Source organism: Melanotaenia boesemani, chromosome 5 (genome assembly GCF_017639745.1).
Source record: "Melanotaenia boesemani isolate fMelBoe1 chromosome 5, fMelBoe1.pri, whole genome shotgun sequence".
Lineage (NCBI taxonomy): Eukaryota > Metazoa > Chordata > Actinopteri > Atheriniformes > Melanotaeniidae > Melanotaenia > Melanotaenia boesemani.
Window position 1 is genome coordinate 299,401 of NC_055686.1, and position 16,940 is coordinate 316,340.

Genomic DNA, 16,940 nt, shown 5'->3' on the forward strand with positions numbered 1-16,940 from the left:
CCGACCCAGGGCACCGACCAAGGACACCGACCCAGGACACCGACCAAGGACACCGACCCAGGACACCGACCCAGGACACCGGCACCGACCCAGGACACCGACCGCCAAGACACCGACCCAGGACACCGACCCAGGGCACCGACCAAGGCCACCGACCCAGGACACCGACTGCCAAGACACCGACCCAGGACACAGACCCAGGGCACCCACCCAGGGCACCGACCCAGGGCACCGACCGCCAAGACACCGACCCAGGACACCGACCCAGGGCACCGACCGCCAAGACACCGACCCAGGACACCGACCCAGGGCACCGACCCAGGACACCGACCCAGGACACAGACCCAGGACACCGACCCAGGGCACCGACCCAGGACACACGGCCAATTGAGAGGCAGAGGAGCCACCCAACCAGACCGAAGAACCCGCAAGACAGAGCTGCCACAGCCGAACCCTAACCCGGTGCAGAGAGCCCCCTCCGAGGAAACACTGGAGAAATAACCTAAAAATAATATAAATAGAATAAAAGCATAGAATAAATAAAAATGGGTTAACATAGAAAAATAAAAACATTAAAAACATTAACATTCTCTGCAGCCCTGAGCTTCTCCAGCAGGCTGTTCCACAGACGAGGACCATACCACTGGAAAGCTGCCTCTCCGTGGGTATGTGTCCTGACTTTAGGTACAGTCAGGAGGCCAGTACGGGAAGACCTCAGGGGCCGCGAGGGTTCATAAGGTAAAAGCAAATCTATCTGAGTACCGCTCAGTCATCATGGACATTGTGGACTGGTGTGAGCGCAACCGCCTGTGCTTAAACTCCAGTAAGACCAATGAGATGGTGATGGACTTCCGGAGAAGGACACTACCCCACACACCGGTGAACATCCGGGGGAAGGACATTGACCTGGTGGACAGTTTCAAGTACCTGGGTGTTCACCTCAACAGTAAACTGGACTGGTCACACCACACAGACGCCCTGTACAAGAAGGGCCAGAGTCGCCTCCACCTCCTGAGGAGACTGAGGTCCTTTGGAGTATGCAGGCCTCTGCTAAGGACATTTTATGTCTCTGTGGTAGCCTCTGCTAAGGACATTTTATGTCTCTGTGGTAGCCTCTGCTAAGGACGTTTTATGTCTCTGTGGTAGCCTCTGCTAAGGACGTTTTATGTCTCTGTGGTAGCCTCTGCTAAGGACATTTTATGTCTCTGTGGTAGCCTCTGCTAAGGACGTTTTATGTCTCTGTGGTAGCCTCTGCTAAGGACGTTTTATGTCTCTGTGGTAGCCTCTGCTAAGGACATTTTATGTCTCTGTGGTAGCCTCTGCTAAGGACATTTTATGACTCTGTGGTAGCCTCTGCTAAGGACATTTTATGACTCTGTGGTAGCCTCTGCTAAGGACATTTTACGTCTCTGTGGTAGCCTCTGCTAAGGACATTTTATGACTCTGTGGTAACCTCTGCTAAGGACATTTTATGTCTCTGTGGTAGCCTCTGCTGTCCTCTACGCCGTTGTCTGCTGGGGAACGAGCAGCACTGACCGGGACAGGAAGAGACTGAACAAGCTGGACAGGAGGACCAGCTCTGTCCTGGGCTGCCCGCTGGACTCTGTGGAGGAGGTGGGTGAGAGGAGGATGTTGGCCAAGCTCACATCCATCATGGACACCACCTCTCACCCGCTGCACCAGACTGTGGAGGAGCTGAGCAGCTCCTTCAGCAGCAGACTGAGACACTGTCAGTGTAGGAAGGAGCTATATATATATATATATATATGCCCTGAATCCCCCTCAGCCCTCCTTCAAACCCCTACACCCCCCTGCCCCCGGCCCATACCCTGGGTCCCAGGGTGTCAACCAGACACCAGGGCATGCACCAACCCACACCACGGCAGCACATCCGGGCAGGCCCAGACCCCCGGCACATACGGAGCCCACCACCCCGGAGGGAGGAGAACCACCCCCGGGAACCAGAGCCCAGAACCCCCGCCCAGCCTGCCCCGGAATAGCCCGGCCACCCGGCCCAGGACCGACGCCCACCAACCCAGGCGTCACCAGTGGCCTCACCCACCGCCACGAGGCGACTCCAACCACTGGCCCCCACAGCCCCCGACAAGGCCAGATCCAGAGCCACCCCCACCACAGAGCAGCCCGGTCCAGCACCACGGGCAACCACAAAGAACCCACAACCACCAGTCACTCCCAGCCATTTCTCAAACCCCCATAGCAACGAGGTCACAGTCCTCCACCTACACTAAGTGATGGAACTAAGCACAGGGGACCAGAGGGAATGAGATTCAGCTAAATAGTTCTTTGAGGAGGCAGACATTGTCTCATTACTGATGTGGTCAACTAAGAGATTCCTAAACTGCTGAATACACAGATTATTTTTGTTTTTCAGTTCACAAGGATAGTTTTCTTTGCGATGCATAATGCTGTGTGTATCATGTGTGCAGAGTTAATTACCATATTAATGTCACCCACGTCACCTAGTAGACATAGTGCGGGGATTGTAGGAATATTACATTTAAACCATGTTGACATGTCCACACATACCTGAAGCCAGAACCTGCGGACAGGTGTGCAGGACCACAAGGCATGGAGATAGTTGTCAGGTGTGTTTTCATTGCAGTGTGTGCAGATGTTTGATTGTGACAGACCCATCCTGAACATCCTTTGTCCTGTATAATGAGTTCTATGCAGAATTTTGAATTGTATTAGTTGCATATTTGAATTTTTAGTCATTTTAAAGGTGTTTAAACATATTTGTGACCATTTATCTTTATTAAAGTTACTGGATAAGTCACCCTCCCATTTTGAAGTTGGAAGACAGATTGAGTCTTCTAGTTTAGATAATAGTCTATATGTTTTTGATAATAGCTTTGGGGCATTGAGATTCATGGATTCTGCCACTCTAATAGGTAGCTGTAAGTTTAATTGATTAATGGTATATTTTTTACATATAATATATTTAAGCTGGTGATATTCTAAAATGTTTTGCTACTGATTCCATATTGTGAAGTGAGAATATTAAATGATAAGAAGTTTCCATTTTCTATTATATGTTCTAACTGTTTTATTCCTTTATTTTTCCATTGAGTAAAATTGATAAGCTTTTTGTTTTGCAGGATGTCAGGGTTGTTCCAGAGGGGTGTAAACTTACATGGAAAAAGTGAGGATTTGGTTATTTTTAGAAAATCCCACCAAGCCACTAAGGAGGAACTGATATTGATGCTTTTAAAACACTGATGTGTTTTGATGGTTGAGCTGATGAATGGCAGATCAGAGATAAACACATCCTCACACAATGCTTGCTCTACATCTAACCATGTTTCATCCAGACTGCTAGGTTTAAGCCATTTGGAGATATACTGCAGCTTGTTAGCTAAGAAAACATGATTAAAGTCAGGTAGCTCCAATCCGCCTCTATCTTTAGTCTGTTGTAAAGTTTTTAGACTGATATGTGATGGCTTATTTTTCCATAAAAATTTAGATATATGTGAGTCCATCGTTTCCATCTTTAAACTCTCTGACATCAGTAAAAATAGATAGAAACTAGACGGACAGGATGAGACGTCATCACACTGTAAATACGTCGTGTTCTTCATGTTTGTGTTCATTTTCTTCGTCTTCCTGTTGTTGTTCATGTTTCGTATTCTTCCTGGTCTTCATGTTCATGTTTTTCATGTTTATGTTTTTTTTTTGTATTATGTGTTGTTTGTGTTCTTCGTATTTATGTTCATGTTCGTGTTCTTCGTATTTATGTTCATGTTCGTGCTGTTCGTGTTTTTTTGTATTCTTTGTGTTTTTCGTGTTCTTCGTGTTTATGTTCATGTTCGTGCTGTTCGTGTTTTCCGTGTTCTTCGTGTTCGTGTTCTTCGTATTTATGTTCATGTTCGTGCTGTTCGTGTTTTTTTTGTATTCTTTGTGTTTTTCGTGTTCTTCGTGTTTGTATTTGTTTTCTTCATGTTCGTGTTCTTCGTATTTGTGTTATTTGTGTTTGTGTTCTTCGTGTTTATGTTCATGTTTTTTTCGTATTCTTTGTGTTTTTCGTGTTCTTCGTGTTTGTATTTGTTTTCTTCATGTTCGTGTTCTTCGTATTTAGGTTCATGTTCGTGTTTTCCGTGTTCGTGTTCTTCATGTTCATGTTCTTCGTGTTTGTGTTCGTGTTCTTCGTGTTCGTGTTATTCGTGTTCTTCGTCTTTATGTTCATGTTCGTGCTGTTCGTGTTTTCCGTGTTCTTCATGTTGTTCAGGGATTATAAAGACAGCAGAATGAAAACATGTTTTATTCCAGATTTCATCCATGAAGACGTCATTAGACACAAACAGCTGATCATCGTTTTAACATTTGGGTTCATGTTTCTGCTCCTCATCCACCTCACACCCCAACCCGGTCAGAACCGCTCTGAATCACACCCAATTCAGACCAGATCCAGACCCGAGCCGGACCAGATCCAGACCCGGAGTTACAGAGAAAGGGCGTCAGAGAGGAGGAGTCAGAAAGGAAGAGGAATCAGAGAGGAGGAGGAGTCAGAAAGGAAGAGGAGGAGGAGAGGAGGAGGAGTCAGAGAGGAAGAGGAGTCAGAGAGGAGGAGGAGGAGTCAGAGAGGAAGAGGAGTCAGAGAGGAGGAGGAGTCAGAGAGGAAGAGGAGTCAGAGTGGAGGAGTCAAAAAGGAAGAGGAGTCAGAGAGGAGGAGGAGTCAGAGAGGAAGAGGAGTCAGAGAGGAGGGGTCGGAGTTCTGTTAAAGTTCTGGTCAGAACTGTGGTTTAAATATAAAATACTTTTCTCAGACAGAGCGTGGTTCTGTTCCGTCCTAGTCCGTCGGGACCGGTCAGTTAGAAATGGACTGGTCTGTCAGGACTGGACCCAGTCCTTCAGATATAAACTTGTCCATCTGAACTGGACTGGTGTTTCAGAAGTGGACGTGTCCAGAATGCGGGTCGGGGGCCGGTCCTCCTGGGGGGACATCCTGCAGCAGGTTCCGGCCCAGCGACCTGCCAATTGAGTAGTTCTGGGCCAAAGCCTCTTCAGTCCAGTCGGGCCTGGACAGGAGCTGCTCCATGTGGGGCCCCGGGGCCCTGTGTAGGAGAGGGTAGGGGGTGATGGCTGGGTCCCGCTCCAGCAGAGGGAGTCCAGGGGGCCTAAGTGGGCCCTCAGGCCCATAAGGTGACACGGTCAGAACCGATGTGTCCCGGTCCAGGGTCTGCAGAGGCTGGGTCTGCTGGTCCATCTGGTACAGCTGCTTCTTCAGAATCTGGCTGGGGTCCTGGTGGTCTTGGTGATCCAGTCTGTTGTGGCACAGCTGTTTCTTGTGCATGTGAAGGTGGTCCTGGTGGTCCAGCTGGGTGTGCTCAAGATGATTCTTCTGGTTCTGGATGCCGTCCTGGTGGTTCATCTGAATGTGGTATGAGGGTCTCTTCTGATTCTGACCATTGTCCTGCTGGTCCATCTGGGACAGGTACTGCTGTTTTTTCTGGTTCTGGTGGTCCTTCTGCTGGGGGTCCATTTCAGTCTGGTACTGCAGCTGCTGCTTTTCCTGGCTATGGTTCTGAATTTGATCTCGGTGGTCCTGGTTCTCCTCTAGGTCCATCTGAGCATGAAACTGCTGCTTTTTCTGGCTCTGGATCTGGTTGTGGATCTGGTTCTTGATGTCCTTCCAGTGTCGCCCTCTGAGAACCGGCTCCAGGTCCAGACAGCGCTGGCAGACCTCCTTCCCTGGTACGGACTGGAATAGGACGTGGTCTCCAAGCTGTCGCCAGATGGCCTCCTTCTCTGCGGAGGACCAAGGGCGCCGGCGGACTTTCCTGGGACCAGCAGGGACTGCAAGACAACGGACAGGACATCAGAGACAGTATAACCAGACCTCCAGGACCTGCAGTGGCTTCAGGACTCCACCAGAACCCACCTGAGACAGGATTCTGCAGTCTGGAATCTGAAGGAAGGGCAGAGCTCAGAGGTCTGGTCCCGTTCTTAAAAAGACCTGCACAGGGACAGACATGGTGAACCAAACCAGGACTACAGACTGCAAACGGTCACATTTTGTGACTAAAATGTGAGACAGAGTGAATTTTTCTCTACGATATCTACTCTACGATGGCGACGGTACATCTACCGGTCTACCAGCCTTCTGCTCCCTCTTCAGCCCAGTAGTTCAGTAATTACAAATTAGCTGCTGGTTTGACTCAAACTAACTTTAATACGAGAAAAGGAGACGAACACCAACGAAGAAGACGACAGCCAATGTGTGTGTGAGTGGGGACGAACGAGGACTGTGACTGGCTAATGTGTGGAAAGAGGCGGGTCCTGGGGGAATTTATTACCACCGTAGCGACTTTGTGGTTGTATTTAGCGACTTTGTGGTTGTATTTAGCGACTTTGTGGCTGTATTTAGCGACTTTGTGGCTGTATTTAAAGACTTTGTGGTTGTATTTAGCGACTTTGTGGTTGTATTTAGCGACTTTGTGGTTGTATTTAGCGACTTTGTGGCTGTATTTAGCGACTTTGTGGTTGTATTTAGAGACTTTGTGGTTGTATTTAGAGACTTTGTGGTTGTATTTAGTGACTTTGTGGTTGTATCTAGCGACTTTGTGGCTGTATTTAGAGACTTTCTGGTTGTATTTAGTGACTTTCCGGTTGTATTTAGTGACTTTGTGGTTGTATTTAGCGACTTTGTGGTTGTATTTAGAGACTTAGCGTTAGCTGCGAATGTGGAAGCCACCAGTCTTAGCGTTAGCTGCTAATGTGGAAGCCACCAGTCTTAGCGTTAGCTGCTAATGTGGAAGCCACCAGTCTTAGCGTTAGCTGCTAATGTGGAAGCCACCAGTCTTAGCGTTAGCTGCTAATGTGGAAGCCACCAGTCTTAGCGTTAGCTGCTAATGTGGAAGCCAGTGGTCTTAAGAGTTGGCTAATAGTTTTAGTGTTAGCTAATACCACTGTTCGATGGTAATGTGAGAGATATTAAATTGCTAAGTAGTTTACAAATGAATCTAATCCTATGGTGAATGACAACATCTGAATGTGTCATCGTTTCAGAGAGAGAAGCTGATTGGACGGAAGCGACAGGTAACCTTTCTGTCGTGTACATATGCTAGGATCTCGTTGAGCATCAATCGTTGAGGTCAATGTTGTCACCGAGGAAAACTAATTTTTTAGTTTTATCAATGGATGTTGGATTAATTCAATTTCAATCGATCCAAATTGATCATTTTTTAACCCAGCTCTAGAACCGTAGCCCTTCTGAAGAGTCTATCTGATCCAGATCATCCAGAACTCACCATCTGGTCTGAGGTCCTTCTCATTTTTGGACTGGACCGGATGTTTCTTCCCTTTGGCTCCTTCTGAAGCAGCTGCAGGAGGAAAACCTTCAGGTGATCAGGTGGTCTTTCTCTTCCTGCTGACAGTTTCCACATGATCAGGGTGGATTTAGTTCTTACCTGGGTCTGAACCTGGGTTCTGCAGCCCCAGGTTGTCCCACTCCCTCCCTAGCATGTGGTAGAAGTCAGTGGTCTTGGCAGCAGCCTCCCAGTCTCCGTCCTCCAGACTCTCTCCGATAGCTATCTCACAAACCGTCTTCAACGTGGTCTTGACGGCGAGAGGAGGGCGGCTCCACCGATACCCTGATGCCTTTCTGGCGGCGGACAGGGCCAGGCTGATGCGTCCCGGAGACAGGAGGTCCTGCAGGTTCTGGACGCCAGTATCCAGGGACTTGGCAGCCAGCAGCAACCTGCCCAGCTCCCTGAGCTTCTGGCTGACATAGTCGTACCTCCTCTGGCTGCCGTCCTGGTTCCCCATCAGCTTGTTCCCATACTTACAAATCAGCCAATCAGATTTCACCTGGTAGAGACGACAGGACTCTAGTAAACATACAGGTTAACCGACAGGTACACAGGTAAACATAAAAAGACGGCCTACAAAGATGGAGACGAAGAGTTACTGAAGACAAAAACATCTTTACTAGGAGGACCAGTTAGGAGACGGATGGTGGTCAGGAATGAGGGGTTAAAGAGGGACCAGAATGATAGAGGTCTGGACCGAGATGAGCTGAACGGGTTCTTCAATAGGTGCAGGTGTTCAGGTGTATAAACAGGTGTTCAGGTGTATAAACAGGTGTTCGGGTGTATGAACAGGTGTTCGGGTGTATGAACAGGTGTTCGGGTGTATAAACAGGTGTTCGGGTGTATGAACTGGTGTTCAGGTGTATAAACAGGTGTTCGGGTGTATGAACTGGTGTTCAGGTGTATAAACAGGTTCACGTGTTCGGGTGTATAAACAGGTGTTCGGATGTATAAACAGGTGTTCAGGTGTATAAACAGGTGTTCGGGTGTATGAACAGGTGTTCGGGTGTATAAACAGGTGTTCGGGTGTATAAACAGGTGTTCAGGTGTATAAACAGGTTCACGTGTTCGGGTGTATAAACAGGTGTTCAGGTGTATAAACAGGTGTTCGGTTGTATGAACAGGTGTTCGGGTGTATAAACAGGTGTTCGGGTGTATTAACAGGTGTTCGGGTGTATAAACAGGTGTTCAGGTGTATTAACAGGTGTTCAGGTGTATAAACAGGTTCACGTGTTCGGGTGTATAAACAGGTGTTCAGGTGTATAAACAGGTGTTCGGGTGTATGAACAGGTGTTCGGGTGTATAAACAGGTGTTCAGGTGTATAAACAGGTTCACGTGTTCGGGTGTATAAACACGTGTTCGGGTGTATGAACAGGTGTTCGGGTGTATGAACAGGTGTTCGGGTGTATAAACAGGTGTTCGGGTGTATTAACAGGTGTTCGGGTGTATAAACAGGTGTTCGGGTGTATTAACAGGTGTTCAGGTGTATAAACAGGTTCACGTGTTCGGGTGTATAAACAGGTGTTCAGGTGTATAAACAGGTGTTTGGGTGTATTAACAGGTGTTCAGGTGTATAAACAGGTTCACGTGTTCGGGTGTATAAACAGGTGTTCGGGTGTATAAACAGGTGTTCGGGTGTATTAACAGGTGTTCAGGTGTATAAACAGGTTCACGTGTTCGGGTGTATTAACAGGTGTTCGGGTGTATAAACAGGTGTTCAGGTGTATAAACAGGTTCACGTGTTCGGGTGTATTAACAGGTGTTCGGGTGTATAAACAGGTGTTCGGGTGTATTAACAGGTGTTCAGGTGTATAAACAGGTTCACGTGTTCGGGTGTATAAACAGGTGTTCGGGTGTATAAACAGGTGTTTGGGTGTATTAACAGGTGTTCGGGTGTATAAACAGGTGTTCCGGTGTATTAACAGGTGTTCAGGTGTATAAACAGGTGTTCAGGTGTATAAACAGGTGTTCCGGTGTATTGACAGGTGTTTAGGTGTATAAACAGGTTCACGTGTTCGGGTGTATAAACAGGTGTTCAGGTGTATAAACAGGTGTTCGGGTGTATAAACAGGTGTTCAGGTGTATAAACAGGTGTTCGGGTGTATAAACAGGTGTTCGGGTGTATAAACAGGTGTTCGGGTGTATTAACAGGTGTTCGGGTGTATAAACAGGTGTTAGGGTGTATAAACAGGTGTTCGGGTGTATAAACAGGTGTTCGGGTGTATAAACAGGTGTTCAGGTGTATAAACAGGTGTTCAGGTGTATAAACAGGTGTTCAGGTGTATAAACAGGTTCACGTGTTCGGGTGTATAAACAGGTGTTCGGGTGTATAAACAGGTGTTCGGGTGTATAAACAGGTGTTCAGGTGTATAAACAGGTGTTCAGGTGTATAAACAGGTTCACGTGTTCGGGTGTATAAACAGGTGTTCGGGTGTATGAACAGGTGTTCGGGTGTATAAACAGGTGTTCGGGTGTATAAACAGGTGTTCAGGTGTATAAACAGGTTCACGTGTTCGGGTGTATAAACAGGTGTTCAGGTGTATAAACAGGTTCACGTGTTCGGATGTATAAACAGGTGTTCAGGTGTATAAACAGGTGTTTGGGTGTATAAACAGGTGTTCAGGTGTATAAACAGGTGTTCAGGTGTATAAACAGGTGTTCAGGTGTATAAACAGGTTCACGTGTTCGGGTGTATAAACAGGTGTTCAGGTGTATAAACAGGTGTTTGGGTGTATAAACAGGTCTTCAGGTGTATAAACAGGTGTTTGGGTGTATAAACAGGTGTTCAGGTGTATAAACAGGTTCACGTGTTCGGGTGTATAAACAGGTGTTCAGGTGTATAAACAGGTGTTTGGGTGTATAAACAGGTCTTCAGGTGTATAAACAGGTGTTTGGGTGTATAAACAGGTGTTCAGGTGTATAAACAGGTTCACGTGTTCGGGTGTATAAACAGGTGTTCGGGTGTATAAACAGGTGTTCGGGTGTATAAACAGGTGTTCAGGTGTATAAACAGGTTCACGTGTTCAGGTGTATAAACAGGTGCAGGTGTTCATACCTCGTAGGACACGCTGTCCTGGTTCATGCGGTGTAAGATCTCACTGCAGCTCTCAGAGGCTCCACTGGAGATCGGCAGGAGGCGTGACGCCGCGGCCTGGACTCTGGTCCGCTTCCTGGGTCGGTTCCCGGCAGAGTCCGGGATCAGGTTCTGATCTAGACTGGGGTCAGAGGTCAAGGGCCGTTTGCTTCTAGAACTGGAGCGTTGGTTGGCTTCTCCAGGAGGATCTACAGGTGGGTCCTTTGAGGTCCCGCTGTGAGCCGGATCGCAGCCGGACCGGCCCGTGGACTCAGAGTTGTGTGGGTCGGAGCTGGTCTCCGAGGAGGAGGCCGAGTCTTTGGATGGGTTGATGGCGAGCTTCTTCCGACAGGACACCTGATGCTTCCAGAGGTCGGCGCGCAGGAAGAAGCCGAGGCAGAGCGGGCAGGGCAGGTAGTTCCTGGCGTCTACCTCCTCTGAGGGCTGACGCCACGGGATGATCTCACCGCTGCCCTGTCGGATCACCTGGCAGAGGGACAGGAAGTCAGAGGGAGCGGACTCAGGTAGACAGACAGGGAAACAGGTAAATAAACAAGTAGAGAGGTAAATAAACAGGTAGACAGATGGGGAAACAGGTAAATAAACGAGTAGAAAGACAGGTAAACAGGTAGATAAACAGGTAAATAAAGACATAAATAAACAGGTAAAAAAAAAGGTAAATGAACAGTTAAATATAAAGGTAAATAAAAAGGTAAATAAAGAGGTAAATAAACAGGTAAATAAACAGGTAAAAAAAAGGTAAATAAAAAGGTAAATAAAAGATAAAGAGGTAAATAAAGAGGTTTATAAAAAGTTAAATAAAGAGGTAAATAAACAGGTAAATAAAAAGGTAAACAGGTACAGAAAGAGGTAAATAAAGAGGTAAACAGGTAAATAAACACGTAAATAAAAGGTAAATAAAGAGGTAAATAAAGAGGTTTATAAAAAGTTAGAGGTAAATAAACAGGTAAATGAAAAGGTAAATAAAGAGGTAAATAAACTGGTAATTGAAAGGGTAAATAAAGAGGTAAAGAAAAAGGTAAATAAACAGGTAAATGAAAAGGTAAATAAAGAGGTAAAGAAAAAGGTAAATTAAAAGGTAAATAAAGAGGTAAAGAAAAAGGTAAATTAAAAGGTAAATAAAGAGGTAAATAAAGAGGTTTATAAAAAGGTAAATAAATAATTAAAGAAAAAGGTAAACAAACAGGTAAATAAAAAGGTAAATAAAGAGGTAAATAAAGAGGTTTATAAAAAGTTAAATAGAGGTAAATAAACAGGTAAATGAAAAGGTAAATAAACAGGTAAAGAAAAAGGTAAATAAACAGGTAAACAAAGAGGTAAATAAAGAGGTTTATAAAAAGTTAGAGGTAAATAAACAGGTAAATGAAAAGGTAAATAAAGAGGTAAAGAAAAAGGTAAAGAAAAAGGTAAATAAACAGGTAAATGAAAAGGTAAAGAAAGAGGTAAAGAAAAAGGTAAATTAAAAGGTAAATAAAGAGGTAAATAAAGAGGTTTATAAAAAGGTAAATAAAGAGGTAAAGAAAAAGGTAAATTAAAAGGTAAATAAAGAGGTAAATAAAGAGGTTTATAAAAAGGTAAATAAAGAATTAAAGAAAAAGGTAAATAAACAGGTAAATAAAAAGTTAAATAAAGAGGTAAATAAACAGGTAAATGAAAAGGTAAATAAACAGGTACATAAACAGAGGGGTATTGCACGAAACCAAGATAAGGGATTAAGCCGGGATATGTTGGTTATCCTGGCTGAATTTAGCCCTATGTCGGTTGCATGAAAGCAGCTCAAACTAAACCCGGCCAAGTTACTGTGGTGATTTATCCGCTGCAGCTAGCCTGCTCCAGACCAGGCTAACTGCTCAGGCTAAGATTAATCCTAGCGAGTCACCTGCATGTCCAACGTCAATTCTATGAGGAATTAATGTGTTTTACAGCATGTCCATGGTCTTCCTAAGTATGGCGCGTCATTTTAATCATCCAGTATTAAAATATTACATATACAGTCACTGTACATTTAATCCAAATCTGTTCGTAATCGCAACAGCCTTTTTATGTGGATTCCAGTTGTAGTATTATTATTCTATTCTATTCTATTCTATTCTACAGTCATTTAGCAGACGCTTTTATCCAAAGCGACTTACATTTGAGAGCAAGAACAACACAAGCATGAATTCAAACAAGATGGGACATCATAATTAAGTGTTAGTCAGACCGCTTTGAGTCCAGTTAGACCCAGGTGCTGTCGTGTAGTGCTAGTGCAGTGCATATAATTTTTTTTTTTTAGTCATTTTATTTAAATACAGGATCACGATTTCATCACACAATATCAACTTGGTCATAAGTGCATGATTTCATCAGGCCAAGTGTTATATTGCTATGCTAATGAAGACTACTCATCCACCTCCCCTTCACCTGGTCCCTCTTCATAATGGCTTACCCTTTTTGGATGAGGATGTGCTGGACGAGGAAGCCCGCATCCTCAGAAGAGCATTCAGACGGGAAAGAGTCTTCAGGGACAGGTCAGAGCAACTTAGAGGCAAAGTGGCCTGGCTCAGTGCATGACTCTAGAGTCTTTCGGGCTAGTCCAATTTATGAGAGACTTTCACAAGGTAGCCCACACATTTGTACTGTAAGCACCTTGGACACTGTGTGTGTAACTCTGTTTTCTAAATTATATTTTGTATTATCAGGTGAATTCTCTGGTGTGCTGCTGGGAGATAAAGGATACGCCTGTGAGTCATTCCTCTTGACTCCCTTTGCAGATCCCCAAACCCCACCACAGCAGGCCTACAACCATGCACACACCAAGACAAGGGCTCGAATCGAGATGACCTTCGGCCTTCTGAAATCTCGGTTTCAGTGCCTGCACCACCTGAGGATTTCCCGGACAGAGCCTGTGATGTTATTGCTGCATGCGTAGTGCTGCATAACATTGCAGGCCTAAGAAAGGAGAGACCCCCCCCCCCCCTTTATTTAATAAAAGAGCTTTTCCTGTGTGAGCATTTTGTTTAGCACTGGTGGTTCTTTGAAATTCTTTTACATTCATGAAAAGAGGACGGACACCAATGTTCTAGTTTTTTTATTTTTATTTTTTTATTAAGCAGTCATTTGTCTTGGTTGCTTGGATCCTACGACAGCAAAAGTAACAAGGATTAAAACACTGTATTGCAGATATGGTTACTGTGTGCATTGAAACACTCACTTCTCTTTCTAGTTTCTGGATTTCCAGGTCCAGTTTTCTGAGTGTCCGGCGTTTAATCTCTAGATCCAGCTCTAGTTCTTGGAGCTTTCTCTTTTTGAGTCTGATTTTAACATCTGCCAGCTCTGTCTCTCTCTCCAGGTGCCCTGAATAAAGCGTTCTGACAGTTTGTGAGGTCTGTAAAGGAAATGTCAGTTAGCACAGCAGTATTTGTGCATAACGTAGATTTACTTTAGCCAATACTCACAATGTTACCAGGCCGCTTAGGAGACTGTGCAGCATCCGGGTCCTGTTACACATTTTCTATTAGCACCACATCACTGACTTCATATCCTTCATGGAATAAATAAGCAGGCCAATCCCATAAAACTGACATGCCTCAAGCCTTCTGGACTCCACTGACACAGTCTCCTCATCTGCAGACGTGCATTCTGCAGCTGCAGATGTGCCTTCCCCCTGCCGTATACATGCAGCGAGAGGACTTGGATTAAGATTTGACAGAACATACCAAGCCTGTGATTTGGAGACACTATACTAACCGGATCATCTTCTGGTGGCTCCAAAAGTGTAATTGTGTTCCCAGACACTGCAAGGTTATCCAAAGTCAGACACTATATTATATTTGATTGTGTTCCATGTGCAGTAGAATTGCAGTACTTTGTGTACCTTGTATGAAGCGGACAGTTTCTGTGGCTGGGACAGAGTCAGTTATTGTCCCTCCCTGGATCCCCTCCATCACTGGCCTCCCTTTATTTAAATGGAGGCCAGTTCCTCTGCTGGAGTCCCATCCTGGCTTGGTGGGCCGCCCCCTGTGCCAGTTCTATAGGCCTTTTTTTTAACTGCTACAATCATACAGACATTGAACATGTCAGCAGACACCTCATCTATTCACCTCATTTGTTCACGGTTATCTACTTTGGGGTCACTTACCAGCCTGCAAAATGTTCTTATATTTAATTTTTTCTTGCTGCCAGGTCCTTTTATGGCCAGACAGGTTTGTCCTTTATGAAGGACAGAAAGATAAAATAGATAAAAACGTTACATGAGGAAAATAGATTAAATGACACATTGTGGATAATTGTTTGCAACTAATCATCCTCTACATTTCCTGAGTAACATGCACCTGCTTGTCACTCTTAAAGTATACAACAGTTAGTGGATTTGAAAAGTAATCCTTTAATTGTAGCCTAATTATGACAGTTCCAGTGGAGCACTGTTTATTAATTGTACAGTTTTTGACTACTTACGCATTGAGCCGGTCGGCTATTGTCTGCCAGGCTCTCTCGCGTTCTTTACTTATGGCATTGGTTTTGCCTTTTTTCCTTATAATATCCTTAACTTCGTCAGAGAACTCCGTCAGGAGCTGTTGTTCAGAGGCCGTGACGTAGGACGTGCGACTTTTATCCATTTCCCCATCGGTGATTCTGTGAGCGATCGCGAGGTCTGCTTCAGTATGCCGTGCACACGCACTTATCCCAACTATCTTCACCTGGCTTAACCTAGCCGCACCTTCTCATCCTGGCTCAGCAAACGTGCAACCAATTAAGCCAGGATAGGCCGCGCAAGCTAGGTCAAGCTGGGCTTGCTTAATTATCCTGGATTTCTTTATTCTGGTTTCGTGCAATACCCCTCAGGTAAATAAAAAGGTAAATAAAGAGGTAAACAAACAGGTAAATAAAGAGGTAAACAGGTCAATAAAAAGGTAAATAAAGAGGTAAACAGGTAAATAAAAGGTAAATAAACAGGCAAACAGGTAAATAAAGAGGTAAATAAAAAGGTAAATAAAGAGGTAAACAGGTAAATAAAAGGTAAATAAAAGGCAAATAAACAGGTAAATAAAAAGGTAAATAAAGAGGTAAACAGGTAAATAAAAGGTAAATAAAGAGGTAAACAGGTAAATAAAAGGTAAATAAAGAGGTAAACACATAAATAAAAAGGTAAATAAAGAGGTAAACAGGTAAATAAAAGGTAAATAAAGAGGTAAACAAACAGGTAAATAAAGAGGTAAACAGGTAAATAAAGAGGTAAATAAAAGGTAAATAAAGAGGTAAACAAACAGGTAAATAAAAGGTACAGAGGTAAATAAAGAGGTAAACAGGTAAATAAAAAGGTAAATAAAGAGGTAAATAGGTAAATAAACAGGTAAATATAAAGTTAAATAAACAGGTAAATATAAAGTTAAATAAAGAGGTAAATAAAGAGGTAAACAGGTAAATAAAGAGGTAAATAAACAGGTAAATAAAGAGGTAAACAGACCTCGATGTTGTGCAGGTAGTTTCCTCTGCAGCGCAGGTGCTCCAGCAGCAGGTGGCGCTGTTTGGAGCCGGGCGGCAGCGTGCTGGCCGCCACCACTTCCTGTTCGTCGCCGTGCTTCCTCAGCAGGTGGCGAGCGATCTTCACCTGCGGCCGGCGGCAGAACACGCAGTAATGTTTCTTATCCCAACGCCGCTTCCCACCGCTCCACGTCCTCTTCACCGTCACACCCTCCTTCTTCTCCTCCTGGCCCCGCCTCTTTGTTCTCTGACTCCGCCTCTTGTCGCACAGACTCCGCCTCTTCGCTCTCTGACTCCGCCTAACCAGGGGGCGGCGCCGTGGCTGGTCAGAGGCGGGTTTTTGTGGTTCTTGGTCAGAAGAGGGGGGTTTGTCCGAGTCCTGGACCGCCATCTTATTCACCATGGTGACATCGGTGTGGTCTTCCATGGTAACAGCGGTCTCCATGACGACCTGAGCAACCAGAAACAGTTAATCTACAATTGAGGATTTTCTCTTAAAGGTCCTGTGATGACCCCATCAGCATGAGATACACTACCAGGACCCCATTTCCAACCTGGACCCCATCCCCAGCTAGGAACCCCATCCGAAGCCTACATGGACTCTGTGGACCTGCATGGAGTCTACATGGACCTGTGTAGAGCCTACATGAACTTACGTGGAGCCTACATGGACTCTGTGGACCTGCATGGAGTCTACATGGACCTGTGTAGAGCCTACATGAACTTACGTGGAGCCTACATGGACCTCTGTGGACCTGCATGGAGCCTACATGGACCTGTGTAGAGCCTACATGAACTTACGTGGAGCCTACATGGACCTCTGTGGACCTGCATGGAGTCAACATGGACCTGTGTAGAGCCTACATGAACTTACGTGGAGCCTACATGGACCTCTGTGGACCTGCATGGAGCCTACATGGACCTGTGTAGAGCCTACATGAACTTACGTGGAGGCTACATGGACCTTTCTGGACGTGCGTGGAGTATACATGGACCTACATGGACCTCTGTGGACCTGCATGGACCTGTGTAGAGCCTACATGAACTTACGTGG

General features: G+C 45.2%; 1 protein-coding gene and 2 long non-coding RNA genes across 9 annotated transcripts in view; 2 read left to right on the forward strand and 1 right to left on the reverse strand.

Moving 5' to 3' along the window:
* The first annotated feature begins 4,610 nt into the window (after positions 1-4,610).
* LOC121640122 lies at positions 4,611-12,269 on the forward strand. The gene is made up of 4 exons (XR_006010373.1): positions 4,611-4,650; positions 4,685-4,810; positions 10,695-10,697; positions 12,260-12,269. It is a non-coding gene; the product is annotated as an uncharacterized LOC121640122 (long non-coding RNA).
* Positions 4,731-16,940, reverse strand: part of LOC121640119 — a 13,199-nt gene continuing 989 nt past the window's right edge. For 3 of the 7 annotated variants that reach the window (XM_041985762.1, XM_041985763.1, XM_041985757.1), the window contains 6 exons: positions 15,870-16,337; positions 10,385-10,888; positions 7,428-7,827; positions 7,269-7,340; positions 5,900-5,974; positions 4,731-5,814 (listed from right to left, as the gene is read on the reverse strand). In XM_041985762.1, the coding sequence (XP_041841696.1) occupies positions 4,907-5,814; positions 5,900-5,974; positions 7,269-7,340; positions 7,428-7,827; positions 10,385-10,888; positions 15,870-16,331 (2,421 nt within the window). In that variant the 5' untranslated portion in view covers positions 16,332-16,337 and the 3' untranslated portion in view covers positions 4,731-4,906. Of the gene's footprint in view, positions 5,815-5,899; positions 5,975-7,268; positions 7,341-7,427; positions 7,828-10,384; positions 10,889-15,869; positions 16,338-16,542; positions 16,590-16,614; positions 16,784-16,911 lie in introns of those variants that run through there. The other 4 variants (XM_041985756.1, XM_041985758.1, XM_041985761.1 and 1 more) reach the window with 4 other exon arrangements.
* Positions 8,555-8,798, forward strand: LOC121640124. The gene is made up of 2 exons (XR_006010375.1): positions 8,555-8,638; positions 8,705-8,798. It is a non-coding gene; the product is annotated as an uncharacterized LOC121640124 (long non-coding RNA).